The 25,819-nt window shown below is 37.7% G+C and overlaps 1 protein-coding gene across 1 annotated transcript; it reads right to left on the reverse strand.

The window, feature by feature from the left end:
• LOC148871535 (protein FAR1-RELATED SEQUENCE 5-like) lies at nucleotides 1-23,909 on the reverse strand. Its single transcript, XM_088967914.1, has 5 exons — nucleotides 23,556-23,909; nucleotides 19,115-21,796; nucleotides 18,517-18,604; nucleotides 18,215-18,424; nucleotides 1-447 (listed from the first exon to the last, which is right to left on the reverse strand). Exon 2 carries the CDS (start codon nucleotides 21,778-21,780, stop codon nucleotides 19,516-19,518), a length of 2,265 nt encoding a protein of 754 aa, XP_088824040.1. The 5' UTR covers nucleotides 21,781-21,796; nucleotides 23,556-23,909; the 3' UTR covers nucleotides 1-447; nucleotides 18,215-18,424; nucleotides 18,517-18,604; nucleotides 19,115-19,515.
• Nucleotides 23,910-25,819: the final 1,910 nt, after the last annotated feature.

Here is a 25,819-nt window from a genome sequence, read left to right on the forward strand (position 1 = left end):
TTGACGAGAAATGAATAAGTTGGAACTTAGCGAAAAGACTGATACAGTCCATTACAAACCTAGGTATGCCATAGAGGGTGTTTTTCTTCTTACAAACTAGAACTATGGCTCTAGGTTCACGTTCAACTACTAAATTTTTTTATCCCTCTAATCAAGGCAAGGCCAAGGTCCCAAGGCCTTAGCACTTGCCCACGAATTCCTCCAATGCCAGTGTCACCTATATATCAACAGAACTGTAAGTATTTAACCTGACCAGCCCGATGATGAACCCATTTCACTGTAACTAACTGCTTGGACTATTTCAAATCTCATTTAAATGCCAGTAGCCAAACAGAATTCTGAGGTTCTCAGCCAAGCTATATGCACCATTTCATGAGTTTGAACATATCAGTTGAAGCATTTGTTATTCTGTGCCAGCCATATCCACAAAAGATGAACTTCAAACCCCTGCAAAAGAATTCGACATCCATTAACACTTGAGAATAATACTCCATATGATTTGCTGACATCATAACTCATTATTGACCTAAAACCAAATATTTTAAACATGCATATACAAGTGTTACTGGATTTCTTCATCAGTGTTTCATTAGACACCAATGTTATTAAAATCTTACGATTCACGATTTGAATCGTGAACCCCAAGGGTTTCGATTCGAGTCTTATGTCTAAATCCTTTTCTGCTCCTAAAATTTGATTCATAAACATTACGATTTATACGATTCATGAGATTCATTGTGACCCAAATAAATTCAATTAAGAATCAGTTCATTTTGCTCTGTTTATATTTAGTTTTTGTCAAGGGTAACTTGTTCTAAAGACCTTACTAGAACTAGAAGCTGATTTATTTACGTTATTTAAGACTATATATTATTGAGTTTATTTTCTATCATGTGTTGGATAAAGAGCCATTGTATGTGGATTATTTGACTTTCAAGTTAAACTCAATTATATCATCTTAGACTTCTATTGTATAAACTCTATTGTTTTAGGTACTAGTTATGACTTAAAATAATACTTTTCTATATATATTTAGCCTTTTAGCATACCTATATTTAATTTTTTACAACTTGTAAAAAATAGAAATAATCTTATGATTCATGATTCAATTCGATTCAACTTCCTCTACAATTTCTGATACAATTACGATTTTCAGAACATTGTTGGACACAAGATGATTCTAAATCAAGAATGTGCAGAAAAAAAAGTTAGTGAACCAAACACTTTTTTCCAAAAAAAAAAAAAATTCTCCTCTTTTTGTCTTTTGTGTGGCAAGAATGACATTGGATGGGAAACAGCATAGAAGAGGAAGGGGAGAGATTGCACCTTTAGGGTTTTACCTAAAACACACTTTATTCTTTATTTCATTCTCAAATTCTCTAACAAATTAAACCAAGTTCTGTGGACCCCACTGGACAACTAACCAGTATTTCCCGAAATCTCTACAGATCTTGATCACCAAATTAAGTATAAATTTTTTTGATAGTATAAAGAAAGAAATTTATTAAAATAAAAGTAGAGTAGCTGGATACAATCATCAAGGTGTTACGACAACACCACCCACTACCTCATAGTACACCAAGATAAAAAAGATGAAAGACGAACACTACAAAGACAATCCTATTGATATTTAAACTCCTTCCCAGAATTCTCTCGGTTCTAAAAACTCAGAAAAAGAAGAAGTCCCTTCCCTACCCAACAGCAATGTTAATCATCTCCTTCAAACACTTCTTCCTGCCCATCTCATTCTTCATTTCACACCTCTCCTCTTTGAGTTCGAACCTGCGCTCCACGGGCTGGCACCCCAAAAATGTCCCACACAATAGGGCTTCACCGGGTGTCCTCCCACACGCATCTCCCTTTGAACTCGTGCTGAGCTACCAGGATGTCCTATCAGAAAAAGAACAAGAAGTCCCTCCCCTACCCAACAGCAATGTTAATCATCTCCTTCAAACACTTCTTCCTGCCCATCTCCTTCTTCATTTCACACCTCTCCTCTTTGAGTTCGAATCTGCGCTCCACGGGCTGGCACCCCAAAAATGTCCCACACAATAGGGCCTTACCGCGTGTCCTCCAACACACATCCCCCTTTGAACTTGTGCTGAGCTACCAGGATGTCCATTAGCTCCAAAATACCAAAACTCAAATGCCCTCCCCCCCTGCATTCCCTCTCATCTCTCAACCTGCCCTGTTCGTGTAACCCTGCCTGAACCCTCACCTCCTCCTCCATCCCCGGTGCCAATGACTGTTGTGCTTCCAGGAGAAGTTTCTCAAAACCTTACCAGCGACTAGGCTGTAGACTGCCAGCAATCAGCTTGTCTTTGTTTTTCGGAATACTGAAGTTTTCGTATTTCTTCGGTATCCAGCTTGTAACAGTAACTCTAACAAAGCTTCCTTGGCAAGCAGTTTGGAATATTTTGCTCAGAAAGCTCTGTGGAGAGCTGCTTATAGCAGAAGCAGCAAAACTATTTGTTAATTTTTTGATTACCATCTTCCTGTTGTCTTCTGACTGCACTTCTGGATTTCCTAACTTTCTTGTTAGGTCCAAGGCCAAACATTCCTCCTTTTATCCTTGCAAAAACCTTTGAAACTGGTATCTGTTGTTGGCTTCTTTTGCTCTTCTGAGTTTTGAATCTTCTTCCAACGGCTTCTTCTATCTTCCCCTTAAAATTCTGATCCCTAGCTGTAATACCCTCCCTCTCTACCTCCTCTACCTTCTCCTTGATGTTATTCTCATCACCTACCTCATAATTTTCCACCACTTGATTTATTAAATTGCTTGACTTACATTCAACCACTATGCCTTCTTGAATTTCGATCTCCCCAGTTCTTTCCTCCGCAGACCTGAAGGCTTCCTTTGTGAACTCCTCCCCTCCTAAGAAAAATGGACCCAGAATTGTACTAATTTCCACTTCCTTATTCACTACTTTTTCAATGTCACATGTGACCACCTTCTGTGTCTCATCTATCATCGGCTCACCCTCACTTTCCTCCCCTGAGTCCTCCCCAGAATCCAATTTCAGTCCCTTTTCTCTTTTATCTTCCAAGGGAAAAGTTCTATATCTTTTCCTTTTATACATTCTGACACCACCCCTTCTATTGTTTCCTGCCCCCTCCCCTCATTCCCTGCTCCTTTCTCCCCTTCCTTCTCCTCCACTAAACCATCGTCTCCTTCCCTTCCTCTTTCCCTCCCCTCTTCATTTTCTCGTGTTTCCTCCGCCCCTACAAACCAGATCATCTCAACTCCTTGACTGCTCTCCCTCTCTTCCCCGATTGTAGCTCTACCTCCTTCGCTCTCATCCCTAATCATCCCTCCATTTTTCTCTTCATTCATTTCCTGTTTTTGCTTTTCCAATTTCTTACTTGTAATTTTTTTTCAGTACTTACTTGTAAAATTTTCCAAAGCATCTTCCTCGCCAGTAGGGTCTTCTTGTAAAACCTCTTCGTCCTCAACTTTTTCTGGTTGCTGATTTTTGTCTTCAGAACCTTCATGGACTCCTCCCATCTTATTGGTTCAGATTTTGAAGTCTTTGAGTGTTCAATACAGCAGTTAGCAATGTTTGTGTTGATTTAACTCTAACGAATAAGAAAATAATAAAAAAAAATAGCTTATAAAAGTATTTTATAATTATAATCTCAAAAAAATAATATAAAAGTATTTTATAAGACAGTAATACAGTATACAAAACTGCTAGGTGACTGGGGGAGGCGAGCCTCCAAGGGAACCTTGTCGCCTAGAGACTATCAAAAAATAACTTACCCTACCAACTATGGCTGAGAAAATATTCTCTAGGCTAGCTTTGTCAGAAAAGCTACATTTTGGAATTTTATCTGTTTCAAGACCAAAGCCCCCACCTCCCTAGGTTGACTAATAACCATGTGAGGTCTGCTTTTTCCTATGTGGTTCCCCTATAATAAAATCTAATGCTCAACCACCACAATTGGTAATTTAACCACCTGTATTGCATTACTAGGGAGAGCTGGTAGAATTGGTCTTATGAGCACCACCTTACCTGCAAAGTTTAAAATTTTTTGTTGCCAACCATGGATTCTAGTTCTAGCTTTTTCTGTCAAGAAACTAAATGGATCTCACATTATCTGATGGTTTGATTATTAAAGGTCTTTGTCACATACTTGGACAGCCAGTTTGGAATATCAAATAAATATATAGATAATCTATTCAAATTCTGCACACAGACCTGAGATACTATGCAGATCCCAAATAGTCATTGCTGAATGCTGATAAAAAAAAAGTCATCTACAAAGAAGAAATGAGACAAAACAGAAACTATGTAACTCTTCTGTGTAAATCAAACAAGCAAACATAGTCCTTGCAACAGGATGGGGTAAGATACACTGAAGCATAATTGTCAAGGCATTGCTGGCAACCCTCAGTTGCAACCTCTTCTAAACACATGGCTTATATTAAAAAAACACCCATCTAGGACACTAGGCACCCACCTACCAACCTATGTCATGAGTCATCAACCAGGTGACAAAAATAATAAGGCACCTACCTTATTTTAATATTATCACTACAGCTATACATTAATATAATTTGTGCTAATACATCCTTCATATATTATGTATATAATTCATACTTTGTCTAAGGATTATACAATTACATGAAAGACACAAGGGTTTTAGGAAGAAAAGGGAGTGAGAGAGAGAGATTGAATACTTATTACGTCATAGTATTATCGTTTTAAGTATGATGTTTTGCAATGCTTTGAGTGCAAAATTAATATTATTAATAAAGAGTAGCTACTATTCGATTTTTATGCATAATAATTGGTATGCAAAATTTGGGAACCAACCTAGAAATTAGTGCTTTTTTTTTGAAGAATCAAATAAAACTTAAATAAAAAAATATAAAGTACAGCAGGAGGTGATAAGACATCACCATAAGCAAGGAGCACCCACAGAAAACCCAAAAAAGATCCTACAAAAACCACACCTTGAACACAAGATTACCCAAATAACTCTGATAAAGATCATGAGATAGACCCAATACAAAGAACCCAAAAAAAAAAAAAGAAGCTGCCCCCCAATCAAATCAAGCACAAGAGCCCTTCCAGATGCCCACATCAGTCTTCGTCTGTGAACTCATCCTCTTGATTCGAGAATTCCTCATCCCATTCCTTGTTCCTTTCCAGCTGAGCTTTTTTCTTCATTTTCTCTACCTCCTTTTTTCTTTCAAATTCTTCGAAGGCCCTCCTAGCAAATTCCTCACCACCCCAGAACATCAGACTCAAGCTTTTCCCAACTGTGACCTCTCTATCCACCAATTTTTGTATGTCTACCTTACCTGAAACTTTGTCAACGACATCATTTTCCTGCCTCAACTGTATTGAACCAGATTCAGGGTCGATATCATTCACCTTGTTTTCCTGTTGTTCCTTATACGAAAGGGAGTCCAGTGGCTTAGCTTGCACTGTTACCTCCCTGTGCTCATTACCACTTATCCCGTTACCTCTTACCCTTTTCCTTCTGTATTCCCATCTATATTTTTTGTAGGCCCTGTCCCTGCCAAGCCGAGTTTAAGTCTTGAAAAGATCTTTGTCACATGCACTATATTGTGAATTCTCACATTCCGTGATTTGTTGCTGTTGAACTCACTAGACTGCTCCTTCTCCTTCTCTTCTGTTTTGCCCCCTCCACCCAAATCAACACCTAGTCTTCCAATCTCAACCTCCTCAAAAATCAAGCCATCTTCGACCTGATTTCAAGCCTGTCCATCAGAGGATTCACCATCACCTACGTCTTTCTTTCCTCTGACCTTACCTCCATCATTGTCTTCGTCTTCTGGCTCAGCACCAACGTTAACCTCCTTTTCCAGAATTGCCATCTCCCTCTCTTCCAGATTCTCAAATTCAACAGAGTCTAGATCTTTCGAACTCAGAGAGGTTGGAAGACCCAAATCACATCTATCCTCAGCAGGCTTCAGTTAGTGTTTTTACTTTATAAAACTCCATCACCTAAGCAACTAGACACTTTGACAATTATGCACTGAATTATTTCTATCTTGTTAGTTACCATCTTTTTCAACAAAATTATTTCTATCTTGTTGCTTTTTTCCCACCATAAGTGTTTTACCTTTATTGAATCTTCTTTCCACCTTCAATTATTTAAGGAAAGATCCGCTAATGGGTAAAGTTAAATGGTGCGACTGCCTTTAATCTCTTAATCTCTTTTTTTTTGAAGGATAAAAAGAATGTTTAATAAAACTGAAAAAAAGTACATCTCAAATCCAATGGTTGTCAAGTTGACAAACCAAATACACACTAGAACTTAAGACTGAAAATGAATCATTATTACAAGGCTGTAAATCAAGGGTGCTCCAGAATCTCTCCAACAGATCAGCTTTGGTTACTTGATCAAAGTCTGGAAGTCTAAGAGCCCAGTCTGAAATCAGGTTGCCCACTGCAGAGGGGATGGGTAGAAGGTTTTAAAGTGGGAACTGGAGGTCTGCGTAGAATTCATCTAGATGCTTGGAAGAATTCATATAATACTCCATTAATTAAGGAGAAGGAAGCTGATGAAATGCACCCATACATCCAACCCCTCCAAAGAATTCATATGATATTCCATCGATTCAACCTTTGCATCTCCTCCAAGAATCCCCATTCTATATGGTCATATGCCTTCTCTATGTCTAGCTTACATACCAAGCCTGGTCTTCCACTTCTTATTTTTGAGTCTATACACTCACTAGCCACCAATACCCCATCTAGAATTTGCCTTCCTTCTACAAATGCCATCTGAGATTCCCCTACCACCTCATGAATCACCCTCTTCAGCCTACTTGCCAACACCTTTGCCAATAGCTTATAGGGACCGCTTATTAGGCTTATTGGCCTGAAATCCTTAATGTTCACTGCCTCACTCTTTTTCTGTATTAGGGAGATGAATGTAGCATTTACCCTTCTATCTAGAGCTTTAGTTTCCCAAAACTCCTTATACATCTGCATGAAATCCTCTTGTAAGGAATACCAGCAGCTTTTAATGAGGTTGAAGTTGAAAACCATCTGGGCCTGGTGCTTTATCACCATTAATCTTCTTCAAAGCCTCCTTCACCTCTGCTACTTCAAAAACCCTTTCTAGCCAACCTGCTGAACTGTCACTCAACCAACTTGGATCTAAATCTCCTAGTGAAACCCAACTCCAATTTCTCCCCACATACAACTTTTTGTAATTAGTAACTAATTTTTCTTGAATCTTTCCCCATGCATCTATCATCTCATCCACTTCAACCCTAGTAATCATGTTTTTCCCCCTTCCATTTGCAAAGGCATGAAATACGCGTGTTTTTATCTCCTTTTAACCATAACGTTCTAGATTTTTGCCTATCTCTACCTGTCTCTACACCAGGTTACTGATGTCCACCCTCCCTTTCCCTATGTTTGTTTCCCCTTTTTCTTTTTCTTTTCCCACTTCTTTCAAGTTTTTTCTTTCTCTTTCTCCCCCAGATCCCTTCTTCACCTCTGTCTTCTCTCGTTTTCCTTTCTTTTTCCTCCTATTATAAGTTTTGTCTGTTCCCCTCTCAGACCTTTTCCTTTTCAGGCTAACTTCGTCCCCAACCACATCTTCGTGAACTTCCCCTATCACACCACCATTTACCCTCTGAACTTCCCACTTCTAGAGGAGAAGAATGAAAGACCAGAGAAATGAGAGATGGAGGAAATGGAGAACTGGAACTTACTTCCTCGCAATGGATCTTAGTAGAAGACTTATTTTTTGCTACCTCTGTATTGCCAATACCCCTGGCATCCTCCTATGGAGTTCTTGCAACGTTGGAGACAGATAACCTTGTATCCTCATTTCTATCCACCTCACCACTTGTTCCTTGCCTATCCACAACATTAGTTACTCCTTGGGAAGGGGAAGAAAGTGCAGGAACTGAAACTCTGTGAATCTTCTGAGAATTTAACAGGCCCTCATTCCCCACCGGCACCTCTACATAAGTAGCTGCCTCTCTTCGATCTCCACCATCAAAATTCCTTTTTGGCCTTCCAATTTTCTGAATGACATTCTTCTTCTCCCACTCATATTTTGTAACCACCCAGACCGATTCTTCTCTGTCTATAATCCCTGTATTTTTCTCTTGGTCTGCTCCTCTAGAAATATTCACTCTTTTATTTGAATAGATGAGACTGTTTCCAAAATTTGGCTTAATCAGTGTTTTAAAAGGCGTGGGAAGCATAAGCCTGGAGGCGCACTTCCAGGCGAGGCGCCCCCAAAACGCCCTGAGGTGTATGCCAGAGGTGCTGATACCTCTGAGGCATATGTGCCTTATATGCCCTTTTCATGAGGCGTGCTAGAGATGTATGCCTCATGCACTTCTTTTTTTTGGTCAGCAAGAAATTTTCATAACAGAGAAATTCAGTTACAATAGATAAAGAATGCAGAGAGACATTCATCTAAATTGCACATTTCATATAAAAAGAAAAAAAAAAGGAAAGGAATGGAAAGGAAAAGAAAGGGAAGGGAAAGAAAAAGAAAGAGAAGATAAAAAGATAAAAAGAAAGAAAAGAAAAGGGAAGGGAAGAAAAGATAAAGGGAAGTAAAGTGGGCCTCCGCTTCGACAAGACACCCCCTTTCAACTAGTGCTATTCATCTTCTTAATATAAAATATTTTTATTAAAAATAAAGAAAAACAAGATCCTCCTTCCTCTTTTTCTTCCTCTCCTTCCTCCTCATCCCCCTCATCTTAAGGAAGCTTATGCCTCCTGTGTTCGGGAGGCTTACACATCTTACGTTCTGAACTACGCCTCACACATCTAGGTAGTGGAACACCTCACATCACGCCTCTGCATTTTAAAACATTGGGCTTGATCACCCAAATTTTCTAGAACAAGTAGAGGAGAAGTGGGGGAAGTTTCAAGTAGCAGGAACTATAGGTTTCAAATTGACTAGGAGGCTACAATTACTGAAAGGAGAAATCAAGGATTGGAGTTCAACAGTATTTGGGGATACAAGAAGAAGAAGGAAATACTAGAAAAAATGGCACTTTTGGACAGGTTGGAGGAGGAAGGAAATGTTTCTAGAGAGGAGGAGGTTGAGAGGGAAAGATTGCACTGTGAATTAAAAAGAATATTTTTTAGAGAAGAGGAGAAATGGAGACAGAAATCAAGGGTAATGTGGCTGAAAGCATGTGACAAAAATACTGCTTTCTTTCATGCCTAGTTTCTAGTTTTATCTCTAGAATTCAGGTTGGGGAGGGAGGATGGAAGAGGATTGGATTGAAATTCAAAACAAAGTAACAGATTTCTACAAGAATCTATATACTTCAATAATTCAAAACTGGATGTCCCTTCGGGACTTGGTTCCAAGAAAGTTGAGTGACATTTCAGTAACTTGGCTTGAGAGGGATTTTGATTTGGGAAAATTAAGGAGGCTCTGAAAGGAACAAATGGGGATAAGTCCCCGGGTCCAGATGGACTTAATTTCACGTTCAGAAAGGCATGTTGGAATCTGCTAGAAAAGGAGTTTGATCAGATGTTGAAAGAGTTTCACAAAAAAAAAAAAAAAAGTCTCTGGAGAAAATGACTAATGCTGCATTTATATCTTTAATCCCAAAGAAGAATGGAGCGATAAATCTGAAGGGTTTTAGGCCAATCAGTCTAATCAGCAGCACTTACAAATTATTAGCCAAGGTTTTGTCAAAGAGGTTGAGAACAGTGCTACACAAAGTGGTGGGGAAGCTCAGATGGCCTTTGTGGAAGGTAGGCAGATTTTAGATGGAGTTTTGGTAGCAAGTGAATGTATAGATTCCAGAATAAGGAGCAGAAGAGCTGCTTTTGCGTGCAAGATCGACATTGAGAAAGCCTATGACCATGTGGAGTGGGGATTTCTAGAAGAGATTCAAAGATTAATGGGATTTGGAGAGAAGTGGAGGAGCTGGATGTTTGCTTGCATCTCTACAGTGTCATATTCTATTCTCATTAATGGAATTTCTACGGAATTTTTCCAAGCTTCAAGGGGCTTAAGGAAAGGAGACCCTCTCTCTCCTATCCTCTTTGTTTTGGTTTCGGAAATTCTAAATCTGCTACTGGAAAGAAGTTAACAGCTGGGTCTAGTTGAATGCTTCAAAGTGGGTAGAGATGGTCCATGCATCTCTCATCTGCAATACGCAGATGATACCTTGATCTTTCTGGACGCTTCTCTTCAACAGATTTTAAATCTGAGAGCAGTGTTGGCAAACTTTGAGATGTTGACAGAGCTGAAGGTGAACCTATCAAAAAGCGTTCTGATTGGAGTTGGGAGGGTGGATAGGGAGGTTCTAATGGAATGCGCTGAAGCTTTTGAATCTTAAACAGGAGAACTCCCCTTTACACATTTAGGATGCCGATTGGAGGTTCCTCAAAATCAGGTACACTTTGGAGACCAATAGTGGAAAGAGTGGAGAAAAGGCTGGATGGGTGGAAGGGAAAATACCGACTTATTATCTATCCTTACTTAGGATTCCATCACAAATAGCTGAGAGAATTGAAAAAAAATCAGAGGGGTTTTTCCTTGGTAAGGATTATCTGGGGAGGGCAGGAGTAAGAAGTTTCATTTGATAAGTTGGGGGAAAGTTTGTAGGCCAAAGGAGAAGGATGGATTGGGTTTTAGGAGGGTCAAGCTCATTAACAAGGCTTTGGTTGGGAAATGGTTGTGGAGATTTGGCTCAGGAAGGGAGGACAATTCTTTGTGGAGAAGAATGGTAGTGGGCAAGTATGTGATGGTGAGATTTGGGTGGGAATCTAGGGAGGTGAGGTCTTCATATGGGATGAGTTTATAGAAGAGAATCATGAAATTTAGCCAAGATTTCAGGGGTCTAACAAGTTTTTCAGTTGGAGATGGAGCAAGAATCAGATTTTGGGAGGAAGATTGGTGTGAACAGGTAAGCTATGTGAGCTTTGTCCAAGTTTGTATAGATTATCTGAAGATGAAATAACCATAAGTCAGTATTATGAGAGAAGGGGAGGACAGTTGGTTTGGTGTCCAATTTTCAGAAGGCCTTCACTGGATAGAGAATTTGAGGAATGCATTTCCCATTTTCCCTTGTGGAGAGGTTAGAGAAAGTAAAAATCTCATATCGATCAAGGGACGAATTCTGGTGGAAAGAATGTTCAAATTGGAGGTTTACTGTTAAATCTTGTTATATGGCTCTCATCAGAAATATTTCAGATTCAGATCAGGTAGTTGCTGTTTGGGGAAATCCGGTTCCCCCAAGGATTGAAGCATTTGCATGGCTGGTGGCAATGGATGGTATTCTGACTGTGGATCATCTGAAATCCAGGGGCTTCATTCGGCTAATAGATGCATCCTCTGCAAAGAACAGGAGGAATCAGTCAGTCATCATTTTTCCTCTTGCAAGATTGCTGAGCTCTTGTGGAGGATTTTCACTACTATGTTTGGAGATTTGGAGTCTCAAACTTCCAACCAGCAACTACAGCAGGAATCTTCTCTTCATGGCCAAAACTACGAGGAAGTAAAAAAGCAAAAATGATTTGGAGTTGTTTTCCGTTTGCAATTTGTTGGAACATTTGGAGAGAAAGAAATAGAAGAATCTTCGAAGAAAAATACTGAAACTTGGACAAGATCGTGGCAGCTGTCAGCACTAGCAGATTGGGTTCTTGCAACTCCAGAATTTAATCATGTCTCTAGGGAGGATTTGGGAAACATTTTGGAATTCCAGCTGTGTAATCTATGATAGTTTTATGTATTTCTGTATCCCTGCTCCCTAGCAGATCTTTATTTTTCTTTTTGATTCCCTTGAAGTGCAGGTAATGCCTTATCACCTGCTAGGTTGTAATCCTTTTTTTTTTTATTTTAATGAATTTTACTTTTATCTTCAAAAAAAATGCAAGACTTTTCAAGGAAGAGGAGAGATTTGTGGAAGCAATCCTAGAATGTATCCTCTTAAGGGTGATTCATTGGGTCAAGTCCTTGGATTTGTTCTCACCTTTTTCCTTTGACATAAGAAGGAATTGGAGGGAAGTGGCTTCTCTTTTTTTATCAATAAGTGGCTTCTTCATCTACAAGTAAATTTAGGATAGTTAAGAGTTGAGAACCTCCTCCAGGAAGCTTCATAAAACTAAATTTTGATGGGAGTTGTCTTGGTAACCCAGGCTCATCAGATATAGGAGGGGCTTTTAGAGATAAAGATGGAACCATTTTAGTTTTATTCTTGTGTCCTAGTGCTCAAGGAGACTCCATTAGAGCTAAACTATCAATTGTTCTTGTTACGAAATTATAGGCTGTAAATATGTAGTATTAGCCCAATTAGGAATAGCTTGATTATAGGAATTATTCTTTCTTTGATTTTCTTCCTATTTTAATATCTACAAGGCTGTATGATTTTCTTCCTTTTTTGTATCTGCAAGGCTGTATGATTTTCTTCCTTTTTTGTATCTACAAGGTTGTATGTATATATATGTACTATTTTCTCAATTGAAAGATATCAATTTCTTCCAATTCTTGTTCTATCACATGTAGACCTATTCATGGGCCGGGTGGCCCGACGGGCTGGCCCGACCCCCGGACGGGCTGGCCCGACCCCCGGACGGGCTTGAACATGCTTATAGGCCCGCGGGCTTAAATTTGGGCCAAAAAGCCCAGCCCGCAATAAATTCAAGCCGGGCTCAGGTTTTGTCAAAATAGCTTGGCCCGAGCCCGACCCGACCCGACCTAATATTAAACTTAAAATTAGTTATATGATTATGTCCATTTGAATAAATTTTTTGATTTAAGAATGTAAAATTGTGTTTTAAAATATAAAAGAAAGGGAAAAATACCATCTTGTAGGCCCATTGTTCATTTAAATAGAAAAAAAAAATACTATCTAAATTTTTAATTCCAATTTGAATAGGGAAATTTGTTTTTTTTTTTCAATTAGGTCGGGGTTCGGGCTCGGGCTCGGGTTTCGGGCTTTTTACCAGGGTCGGGCTCGGGCCCAAGTTATAGGCCCGTTGGTCGGGCCGGGCTCAGGCTCGGGCCTAGTATATTTTCATTAGTGACAAGTGAAAGCCCGGCCCGAGCCCGGCCCGGCCCGGCCCATGAACAGGTCTAATCACATGGTATCAGAGCTGGAGACACCAATTCCAGTCTGAAACTAATTTCTAGTTTTCTTCCCTCTACCGCCCAAATGAGCAGCTTTGAATTCTTTACGTTGCCCAAGTGAGCAGCAGCTGCGATCTCTAGGTCACCCATTCTGAGTGACATCTGCATCTCACCACCCCTACCAGTGGAAGCGGAATCCCAAATTTGTCTACCCACCTTCACCGGTCTCTTGTTGTTTGGGTGTTGCATTTGCTGCCGATTCAGTTTAAGTGTGTTTTATTGGCTTTGCTGGTTGTTAAAAGTTTATTTTCCTGTGTTTATGGTGGCGGTTGAACAAAAGAACTTGGCTATGCCTAGTGTTATCCCCATTCTGTCTAAAATCACTAAACAAAAACTAAACGGAACTAATTATTTAGACTGGAGTAAGATTGTTCGTTTGTATTTACAAAGTATCTCTAAGGACAACCATCTGACTAAGGACCCTCCTACTGATGAGACCCGCACTGAATGGCTAAGGATTGACGCTCAATTGTTTTTGCAAATCCACAATTCTATTGAGAATGAGTACGTCGGTCATGTCTCTCACTATGAGTTTGTAAAAGAACTAATGGAATATTTGGCTTTTCTGTTCTCTGGTAAAGAAAATATTTCCCGCATTTTTTATGTTTGCAAGACATTTTATCGGGCTGAACAATAGGATCAGTCTTTTCAGACCTATTTCATGAATTTCAAACGCACTTATGAGGAATTGAATGGCTTGTTAACTTTCAGTACTGATATCAAAGTTCAGTAGACTCAACGAGAACATATGGCTATTATGAGTTTTCTGGCTGGCCTTAATCCTCAATTTGATGGTGCTAAGTCACAGATTCTGTTTAATCCTAAGATTACCTCTTTAAAAGAGGTCTTTACTAGGGCCCTTCGTACAGATACTGGTTCCCATACCTCACCTATACAACAACCTAGTGCACTTGTCAGTCAGAATAGTGGATCAACTGGCCAGTCTCGTTCTTAGAATAGTAGCAGAGGTGGCAGTAATAGTGGTCGGAATGCTGGAACTCAGGCCACAGGGGTAGTAGTTTGCTACTATTGTCATGAACCAGGACACACTAAAAGGACTTGCTAGAAATTGCTAAAGAAAAACCAGAAGTCTTTTGGGTCTCAGTCAGCTCATGTTGTAACTACGAGTGATGCTCCTCATCCATCGTCAGATCAGACCATTACAATTTCTGCAGATGAGTATGCGAAATTTACCTAGTATCAAGAGGCATTAAAGAACTCCTCTCAGTCCATCACTGCCCTTGCTGAGTCAGGTAAAACCAATACATGTCTTGTTTCTTCTTCCTCTCAGTGGGTCATTGATTCTGGTGCAACAGATCATATGACAAGTAATCCTAGTCTTTTTTCCACTTTCCAATCACACACTTTTCCTTCTTCGGTCACCTTAGCAGATGGCTCTATTTCTTCTGTCCTTGGTTCTGGCACTATCAATCCCACACCAACACTTTCTTTGTCATCCGTATTGAGTTTACCAAAATTTTCTTTTAATTTGGTATCTGTTAACAAACTCACCCGTACTCTTAACTGTTGTATCTCATTCTTTCCTGATCATTGTCTGTTTCAGGATCTTATGACGAAGAGGATCATTGGTAAAGGACGAGAATCAGGAGGTCTGTACATTTTGGATACCCAGGAACCTCAGACCATTGCCTGTTCAAGTACTTTATCTCCTTTTGAAGCTCATTGTCGATTGGAGCATCTATCTTTACATTTGTTAAAGAAGTTCTCCTCAGTTTCATGATGTATCTTCTTTAGATTGAGTCTTGTCAGTTTGCAAAACATCATCGTCTATCGTCTGTTTCTCGAATTAATAAAAGGGCTAGTCATGCTTTTGAGTTAATACATTCAGATGTTTGGGGACCTTGTCCTATTATGTCTAAAACTGGATTTCGATATTTTGTTACCTTTGTGGATGATTTTTCTCGTATGACTTGGTTTTATTTAATGAAATCTCATTCTGAGTTGCTTTCACATTTTAATTCCTTTTGTGCTGAAATAAAAACCTAGTTTGATGTGTCTATACAAACATTGCGAAGTGATAATGCCAAAGAATATTTCTCTGATTCCTTCTAGACTTACATCACTCAGAATGGAATTCTCCATGAATCATCTTGTGTTGATACTCCATCTCAAAATGGAGTGGCTGAGAGAAAAAATAGACATCTTCTTGAAACTACCAAGGCTCTTTTATTTCAAACACATGTTCCTAAACAGTTTTGGGCTGATGCTATTTCTACAACGTGTTTTTTGATTAATCGCATGCCTTCCACTGTTCTAAATGATCAAATCCCTTATAAGATTTTGCTTCCTAATAAATTTGTTTCCTGTTGAACCTCATATCTTTGGATGTTCTTGTTTTGTTCGTTCGTCCGCATGTTTCCAAATTGGACCCCAAGTCATTAAAATGTGTCTTCCTGTGATACTCTCGTCTCCAAAAAGGGTACAGGTGTTTTTTTCCTCTTGAACAGGTATCTTGTGTCAACTGATGTTACATTCCATGAACATCTTCCTTTCTTTACTGCTCCATCTACACCTGTGTGTCCACAAGAGGATGATGATCTACTAGTGTATCATATCACCGATCCAGACGCTAGTGTTGTTCCAATACCCCCACCACCACCTTCTCAACCAAAACTACCTATTACTCAAGTCTATTCTCGACGACCTAATCCTCCTGTGACAAGTCCGACACCGGTCTCTTCTTCGTCATTGGATCCAATGACCAGTGATATTGATCTACCTATTGCTCTTCAGAAAGGTAAACGTCAGTGTACTTATCCAATTTCCTCTTATGTTACGTATGATCATTTGTCCTCTACTTCTTGTTCGTTTATTGCCTCTCTTGATTCTGTAGGGATTCCCAAAACTGGTCACCAGGCTTTATCCCATCCTGAGTGGCGTGATGCCATGCTTGAGGAAATGAATGCCTTAACTGAGAATGGTACTTGAGATCTAGTCGATTTACCTACTGGTAAGAAAGCGGTTGGATGCAAGTGGGTCTTTGCAGTCAAATTTAATTCTGATGGATCAGTGGCTCGCCTGGTGGCCAAAGGCTATGCACAGACATATGGAGTGGACTATTCTGATACTTTCTCCCCTGTGGCAAAATTGACTTCAGTTCGATTATTTATTTCTCTAACAGCTACATATGATTTGCCACTTTACCAGTTTGATATTAAAAATGCTTTCCTGCAATGGAGTTCTTCAGGAGGAGGTTTATATGGAGAAACCACATGGATTTGTTGCTTAGGGGGAGTATGGGAAAGTTTGTCGTCTTTGAAAATCGTTGTATGGACTAAAACAGAGTCCTCGAGCTTGGTTTGAAAAATTCAATCAGGTAGTAGAGAGGTTTGGGATGAGGAAGTGCAAATCTGACCATACTGCTTTCTATAAGCAGTCCACATTTGGCATCATTCTACTTGTTGTATATGTAAACGATATTGTTATCACTAGGAGTGACACGAAGGGAATCTCATCCTTGAAATCCTTCTTGCAGAGCCAGTTCAATACTAAAGATTTGGGGCACCTAAAATACTTCTTGGGGATTGAGGTGACAAGGAGTAAAAGAGGCATTTTCCTGTCTCAAATGAAATATGTTTTGGACCTGTTAACAGAAACTGGGAAATTGAGAGTCAAACCATGCAATACTCCAATGCTTCCTAACTTACAATTCACAAAGGATGGAGATGCTTTTGATGATTCTGAACGATATAAAAGACTAGTTGGAAAGTTGAACTATCTCACAGTGACTCGTCCTGACATTGCTTACTCAGTTAGTATTGTAAGTCAATTTATGTCCTCTCCTACAGTGCATCATTGGGCAGCCTTAGAACAAATCTTGTGTTACTTGAAAGGAGCTCCTGGACGGGGGATGCTGTATCGGAATCATGGTCACAGTAATATTGAGTGTTTTTCTGATGCGGACTGGGCAAGTTCCAAGATTGATCGAAGGTCCATTACTGGCTATTGTGTTTTTGTTGGTGGTAATCTGGTTTCGTGGAAGAGTAAGAAGCAAAATGTGGTGCCGCGATTTAATGCAGAATCTGAGTATAGAGCAATGGCACAAGCTTCGTGTGAGGTTATGTAGATTTCTCAACTCTTAACTGAGGTCGGTCTTAAAGTTTCAGTTCCAGTGAAGCTATGGTGCAATAATCAAGTTGCGATTCATATTGCTTCGAATCCAGTTTTTCATGAACGAACTAAACATATTGAGATAGACTGTCATTTCATTCGTGAGAAAATTCAACAAAACTTGATCTCTACAGCATATGTGAAGTCTGGAGAGCAGTTAGGAGATATCTTTACAAAAGCTCTTAATAGAGCTCAGATTTCTTATATTTGTAACAAGCTGGGCATGATTGACATTTATGCTCCATCTTGAGGGGGAGTGTTACGAAATTATAGGCTGTAAATATGTAGTATTAGCCCAATTAGGAATAGTTTGATTATAGGAATTATTCTTTCTTTGATTTTCTTCCTATTTTAATATCTACAAGGCTGTATGATTTTCTTCCTTTTTTGTATCTACAAAGTTGTATGATTTTCTTCCTTTTTTGTATCTGCAAGGTTGTATGATTTTCTTCCTTTTTAGTATCTACAAGGCTGTATATATATGTACTATTTTCTCAATTGAAAGATATCAATTTCTTCCAATTCTTGTTCTATCACAGTTCTGTATGTGGCACAGTTAGCAGAAAGACTAAATCTTGGAAGATCGGTGGTTGAAGAGACTCTCAAGTGGTGATAAGCAGGTTAGAGAATGAAGAAGGCAGCCTGTACCTACCTAGAAGTGGTGAAGAAGATCAAGTGGTTATTAAGGGGTATGAGTATGACTGTGTTTTCATTGAGTTCCTAGGGATGCTAATGGGATGGCTGATTCGTTAGCTAGACAAGGGGTTGTTAGGGCTAGTCATACCCCGCTTGTTCATCTCTATACATTTTTCTTTATATTAATAAAACAATATATGCTTAACTATCAAAAAAACAAGAAAATATCTCACCTTTGCATGCATGGTTTACTTATCATGTATGGTCATACCCTTGTATGCTTAGCAGAACTAAACTTATCCATTTATTGGGAATGTCAGCTTCAAAAACTCAAATTTACCTTGTTCCATACACCAGAAGAGAAGCCATCTGCTGAACCATTTCCTGAAGTCGTATTGCACTTTGGAATCACATGTTGAACTCCTTTTCTATCCAGTGGCACAATTTTATAGGACTCATTTCAATTGAAGAGAATCTCATTCACCAAAACATCAGGAATGTGACCTTTCAGAGGATAACTGACTTTATTATGTAGGCTGTGGAACTCAAACTGTAATCATGTGGTTGAGAATTCATTAAATGCATAAGACAAAGCTTAACTCTATCACAAGAAGACCTAATGTAAATTGCAAAAAAAAATACCTCAGTTCCTGAACCATGAAGAGAAGATTTCAACCCTCCTTCAACATGGATGATGGATCTTAATAACATGTTCAGCAATAAGATAAACCTGTTGAGAAGTTGGTAGATGGGTTACTAGAGAGATAATTAAAAAGGATACTTCATTCTCTATGCTATGAAATGTGATAATTGTTTTCATGGAGTGTCACAAATAAATGTCTCTCATACTAAGACTAGTTGCTTCAGTACTAATCTTGCTACTAGGACAAAGTGACCCAAACTGTTGGCAAAGTCACAATATGAACTACAAGCTAATTTGCCATCATTCCTGTATTAAAAAGCTGAAAGGAGATCAACAACATTTCTGGATCATTTTAAGTATTGGATATTAACAAATAAATACACTTTCCTTGTATAGTATTTTGGGACCAATTGCTATCATACACCACTGAGACTGCCATATGTTGCTTAGAGAATGGGAAGAGGCGAAGAAATTTCGAAATATAAATCAAGCCTCACCAAGAACGGAAGCAGTGCACTAATTCAGGGTCTAATACATACCAACATAGAGCGAGTTTGCTACTTCTTGTTACTCCACTATTAGCAATAAGATATATACCTGACTTTAGTTTAGTCCAATTCCAAACTGCCCACAGAGCTTCACAGAAAGTATTCTCTCACTTCATTTATCAATGTCATTTTTGTCAAATATAATTTTCTTGAACATCAATTTTTCATATAAACAGAATTACACAGTCCTACTGAGTGCTGACACCATAATGGCATTTCCCTGTTTAAAGGATGGATTCATGGATTGGGACCACCTATGCCAGAAGTAGAGCTGCTATCTCTTTCCTATCAAGCTTCTTTCAAATCAAAATTACATCCCAAGTTCTCACTAGGCCTTTCTGCCCTTCTTTCAGTCCATGGTCTGAATGAAGAAAAAAGCAACACAGTACCTCCCTATCAAGGAAATAACTTCTCTGGTGGGAACAAGTCCAATAAAGGAAAATGATATCATTAATTTCTGCTTGGCCTCTTTAAAGAATGTACATTTGATGTCCCCCCTTCAGCAGAGATAACATTATTGCTACTAGCATCATTTATGTGATCAAGATCTTTGCAAGGCAAGCTAGTGGTATCATTAGTTTCTACTTCCATACCCTCTGATGCAACAAATAACTGATCAAATGTCATGTGTTTTAAACATCCTGTAACCTCTTTCAAAAGCTTTTCTGCAATCTCCATAACAACTTTGTAAGTATCCTCAGCAAGTGCAGCTTTGTTGGCTATTTGAATAAATAACCGATACATTTCTTTGTAACGTAATGTTGCCATTAAGCTTCGGTCAGAAAGTATGGTAGAGCCACAAAATGCTTCAACAGCCGTCACCTTTGCATCAATGGTCCATCTTTTCAATATATAGCATGAGGGGATTGTCTTGATACGTCTATAATCAAGTACTTTCAATGCATGTCCACATAAGATCCCAACATGTTCAAACTTTTTGCAACTACAACTGACTGAATCATCTACCGAGTCAAAAGCAACTTTGTGTTGGTGATTTTTTCCAGACACACTAACCACATACTCGGTCATTGTTCCAGTCACAACATGATCTTCTTCAATGCTGCAATTTAGTTGCTGCCATACTTCATTATAAAACATGGAAAAAATAGGCGGAGTATATATTTGAGAAGCAAAATTCAATATATCCACTTGCATTATCAAGGTTGGGATGTTTTGTGTTGTTGCAAATTCAGCCTTTAACTCTTCATACCGCTTTTCAGCAATTACTCTCTCAAAATGCTGAAGGAATTCTGACAAATCATACTTAATGTGAAGATATTTCTTAAGACGATTGCTCATGCTCTCATTTCTTTGTGTAGTGCTTATGTCAGCACAAAATGTTTCCCGGCCAAACACTAGATCCCACTTATGCCTTTTGCTATACAACTTTTGCAACCAATCATTATCTTGAATATTGTACTTGTTAATCATATTTTCCCATGCATTTTCAAATTCACTGACATCTTCATAATCATACAAGCAGCTACCAAAATCCTTAGAAAATGTCTTAAATTTTTCAAATACATCACTAAGGTGTTTTCTGGCATTCTGAAAAATATGCCAAACACATAGTTGATGATGTGATTCTGGCAACACTAAATTGATTGCATTCACCATAGCTGCATCATCATCAATTAGAATTGTCTTTGGTTTTTTCCCACCCATTGTTTTGACAAAAGTCTTAAACAACCACTCAAATGTATTTGGAGTTTCATCATACAACATTGCGACACCAAAAACGATTGATTGCTTATAACTATTTACCCCCACAAATAGTGCAAATGGTCGATGTTCATTGTTTGTTCTATAAGTTGTATCAAAAAGCACAACATCACCAAAATGACCATAGTCTATTATCATTTGTGCATCTGCCCAAAATAAATTTGTGATTAGCTCAGCTTGGTCCAATTGTATTGCATAAACAAAAGATGGGTCCTTTGATTGCATGTCTTGAAAATATTGTAAAAAACCACCTGCCTCTCCTTTCTCCATATTCCCACTCCGATACGAATGCAAGTAGTTCTTTAGATCTGAAGAAATAAATTCAACATTTTCATGCCCACAAACATTCTCAGACATCAATTCTCTTGATGCTTTTGAAGTTATCCCCGACTTATTTGTCATTTTAGTTTGAGTAGCTTGTGCCTCAAAGAGCTTTCTTTGTGATCTTAACATGTGTACTTTATCAGGAGTTGCAATAATATGGTTATGAGTCTCGTTAAAACTAACCACATGAAAGAAACCATCTTCACGAAGACTTATCTTCAACTCTGCCATACAACCACATCTTGTCTCTGGCCGACGATGCTTGGCATTGATTCTACGTTTATCTTCAGTACGCTTCCCCTCTTTAGAACAACAAAACCTTCTAAATTTCACTACACCAGTTATAGGGCATAGATTTCTATTAGACTTTCGAGTGCTGAATCCCACCTTTCCAGCATATACATTATAAAAGTCATATGCTTCCTCTTCTGTTTTGAAAACCATGCCAACTTTTGGGGTCAACTCTTCAGGAATAAGAGCACATCTTTCTTTGAGCTTCTCTTTTATAATTGTATCTAAGCTTTGTGGATCTTCAATTCTAGACAAATCATCAGCAATACATTTTCCTTTATCTAGCTCAATAGGCTCGGCTGGTTCGTTTTCCTTGGGTAAATTATTGGCAATACAATGTTTGTCACCATCTGGCATAGAGTGAGGCCCAACTTCCATACTCTTTTTGATTATTCTGTTATATACAACATAAAGTTTAAATAATTGTTAAATGGATAGAACACAGAAAGAAAGGTAAATGCAATTTGACAACAATAAACAACAAAGTGACAATAATAAACAACAATAACATTATCACTTTTACTTGTTGGAAATTTCCATCCTTTAGACCCCCAAGATGCAAGATATGCTTCTGGAAGCAATAAATAGGACTTCTGGTTTAGAGGATTATGGTCTTAGTATTTACTAGATCCACCATGGTTTGATTTACTTGAATGCCCGTAGATAGTAGCTTTTCTTACTAGGTACAAGAATAATATCATTTTTCATTTGCAAGATACCCTATTTAACTCACATTAACTCAACTCAACCTTGATTCCAACAATGTGAGCTTAGCTACATAAATCCTATCCAACCAATTTGCTATATCAGGATTCAAGAACCATGTTTTAGTTCAGATTGTAATACTTCTGGAGTACCATCTGGAAGTACTCACAAATAAAAAATGCCAATTTGAATATTCATCCCCATTGAGCCACATGCCCAAAAAAATAAAAATAAATAACTAGAACCGAAATAAAAGATCACACCAGACCCTGAAGGAAATAACATCCCAGTTCAGATTTGAATATTCGATCTCCTATTTATCAATCCAATCACAGATGGACATATAAAAATGACTCTGTAGGACAGAATACTCTGCCTTTGATGCCCAAAACATAGGAAAGTAAAAATGCCATTCCTGAATCTGTTTATGACTCTTCCTAATTCCAAACACAGGTAGGTAAGAAAGAACAGTAAAACCAAAGGTGTAGCTAAAAATCAAAGAACATGGGCCTAAGTAGAGTACCCACACGCTATAACGCAACAAAAATCAATGCCATAAAAGAGAACAAAGAAAATCCATCTACAAATCACTATCTTAATAACATAAACAAAAAAGGGAAAAAACATCCTATTGAATATACCTAGACTAAAACCAAACAGAAAAAAAAAAGAATCATCCTTATTTCATCAAAGACCTATGGAAGCATGTCAGCATAAAAGAAGACATATTTGACTAAATACTTTTATAAATATTCATTAGCAATGTCGAATGAAATATTCATCCCTTAAACATGATAAGCTATCACAGAAGCAAGTCTCAACCAAAAGCTGGTAGGTTTCTCTTTTCATATGGCTGATGGCTGACCTTTCCTTAGAGGAGTACCCCCCCCCAAAAAAAAAAAAAAAAAAAAAAAATTGGAGAGTTAACTGAGTTGGTTAGTGATTCGTCTACCAACCTGTTCACCGTTACAACCTGAAACTGACCCAAATATTCATCAAATTGTGCAATGTGAGCACAACACCGTTCAAATACATAGCAAAAAAGTTTTAACGGATTAGCAAGTGGGTTGAAAGAACAATAACTCTGTTTAAAGCTCAGAGTTTTAAATAAATTTTGTCAAAATTGAGTACATGGAAGAAGGGTTTTCTATGAAACACTCAGCTATACCGCAGGACGTTCTATCCATCAAGAGATTTCCACTTTCCACACCTGCTTACACTTATGCTTGTGACAAATGAAATACCTGGAATGATGCCTTGGAGGAACGTTAATTACTTCTTACTAATCAATCTGCTAAAGTGCCCTCATGGTGTGATTAATGTGGAAGTTATCCATGTGCAGTTGTGCACATGTGATCGTAGTAATAAACTACTAAGGGAGGCCGGAAACTGGTCCTTGATGAAAACATTTCAGATATGGTGTTAATAAGAAAAAGAATAAATAATACCGGCGGCAGAGAAGTCTTCTTCCTAATCCTCGTCGGCGACAGGGAAGCTCTATCAGATCATTACAATTGCTACTCAGATTTTGGGACCTCGAGATTTGTCAACTTCCCTATAACATGTGGCAAACCACGGAGTTCGTCGGTACTGGAGTATCGCCGGTGGAGAAGAGGCGGCGACGGCAAGGACTGTCGTCGGAAGAAAAGGGGCGGCGGTGGGGCTTTGGCAGTTTTTTTCGATTAGGGCTTCTCTGCGTTGCTTCTCTTCTTTTTGTTTTTTTCAAAAAAAAAAAAAAAAAAAAACAAGGAGAGTGGCCTCCGACCTCCGTTAGCCTCGCACGAGTCTGTCCCCCCCCCCCATACGCAATATGCTCAAGGATCAAAATTTAGTCAAGACGGCCGATACGTATCGTATCGGAGCCTTTCTAATATGCCCAGGGGTGTTTCGGGTTGACAAGTGGTTCAAAGGGTAGACCGGCTTTAAATTGGCCCCTCTTAGCCAGTTTTGAAAAAAAATACACATAAAAAATAGTACCAAATGTATCAGCCTGTATCGATATTTTGAACCTTGAGTATGATGACATGTCCTACAATTCCAGACTTTTCGGTATAAAGCAAATCATCTGTAGATCCTTCAATCTTCTCAATTACCGCTCTCTTAATTTGAATTCGTCCTTTTTGAAGTACTAGTAAGTGTGCACGTGCTTTGCATGTAGTAATTCTAGATGATGATAATGATAACAATAATGTATCCAAAATTTTCTATAAATTTTATGTATTTTTTTTGTTTTTATATTTTATTTTTTTTTATTATTAATCGGATATTCTGCATCTGATTACATAAACACCCCATCCAAATATGTAATAATCGGATCAAATGGGGTTAAAAGTAATAGTTTAATCTTTTTGGTGTGTTTTTTTTTTTTTGTTCATTTATAAAAAAAATGTAAGATTTAAATAGAGGGATTTGAATGGGGTGAAAAGTAATAGTTCAATTTACGATTTAAACATCATAAAAAAAATGGATTAAATTCAAAAATGAGTATTTTAGTAAAAAAAAAAGTTCCACAATTTTATTCATATTTTTAATAATAGTGTAAATATAGAATTATAGATGTGTTTAATTTTTCTATAACTTTTTTTGTATTTCAGTGTGAAAATAATTTTAATATGTCACACTTACTTTTTGTTTAATATGATAAATATATGATATTATACATGTGCTTAATTTTTTTTTGCAAAATTTATGTTTTTTTTCTTTTTGTATTTTTATATTTTATTAACTTTTATTATTTATTTATGACATTAAATGTTAACATGTTTGACCCAAAATTTGAACTAGTGATCTTTGCCAAACAGTAAAATTATTTCATTTTTTGTATGTTGTAAATTATGTATTTCAATTTTATTACCAATAAAAATAATTCTTGTTTATTACACTTTTTTAATTTGATTAATAAAAATATCATAAATGTGTTTAAATTTTTCTACATTTTGTAAGGTTCTATATTTATTTCTAATTTAAAATTTTTATTACATAACTATGACTTCTTATGTTGATCGATTTAATTAGATGGTTGAATTGCTTAGCCACCACTTGAATTAAAAATTGTTTTGTTTTTGAGTTAGTTTTATATGGTTTATATTGTTAAAAAACATTAACACAGATATAATTTAATAATAGAAAATGAAAGTTAATAATTTAAGTATAAGACTCAATGAGAAGGGATTAAATGAGGTGTGAAGTAATAAATAAAGTTACATCTTCAACCCTTACCATTAGATATAGACTAAATACACAATTATGGGCATTTTAATAGCCATTAAAGTTGTAATAAAATGGCTTTTATACCCTTTCTCAAACAAATAAGTAGAGGGTACTTTTAGTCCAAAAAAAGTTTCACATTCCATTCTCACTTTCATATATAGTATAGATTTCTGTTGTGGGCCTTTGAAATTATAAAACGGAGCCTAGGCCCATTGTTTTGTTCTCCTATATGGAGCCCCATTTTTTTGAACAATTGTGAAGTAGGCCAAGTTTTGGATAAGTTCTTATTTGAAAATTGAGTGTTTATTGAATAAGTGCTTAAAAACAAGTGTTTATTAGTGTGGTCCTAGCCCAAAATAAGTGAATAAACACTTGTTTTTAAGCACTCCCAAAAGCATTTATTTTAAACAGGGGTAGCATAGGTATTTTAAAAATGATGTGGTGGGCCAAGATAGGTCAGAAAGGAAATACGCATTTACTTCCCAAACACAAATAAGTGCTA

The sequence above is a fragment of the Nelumbo lutea genome, chromosome 2 (assembly GCF_056320005.1).
Source record: "Nelumbo lutea isolate HS-2025 chromosome 2, American lotus-T2T, whole genome shotgun sequence".
Taxonomy (NCBI): Eukaryota; Viridiplantae; Streptophyta; class Magnoliopsida; order Proteales; family Nelumbonaceae; genus Nelumbo; species Nelumbo lutea.

What these genes read in the sequence shown, in the direction of transcription:
- LOC148871535 (XM_088967914.1), bottom strand. Translation starts at nt 21,780, where the DNA reads ATGGAAGTTGGGCCTCACTCTATGCCAGATGGTGACAAACATTGTATT.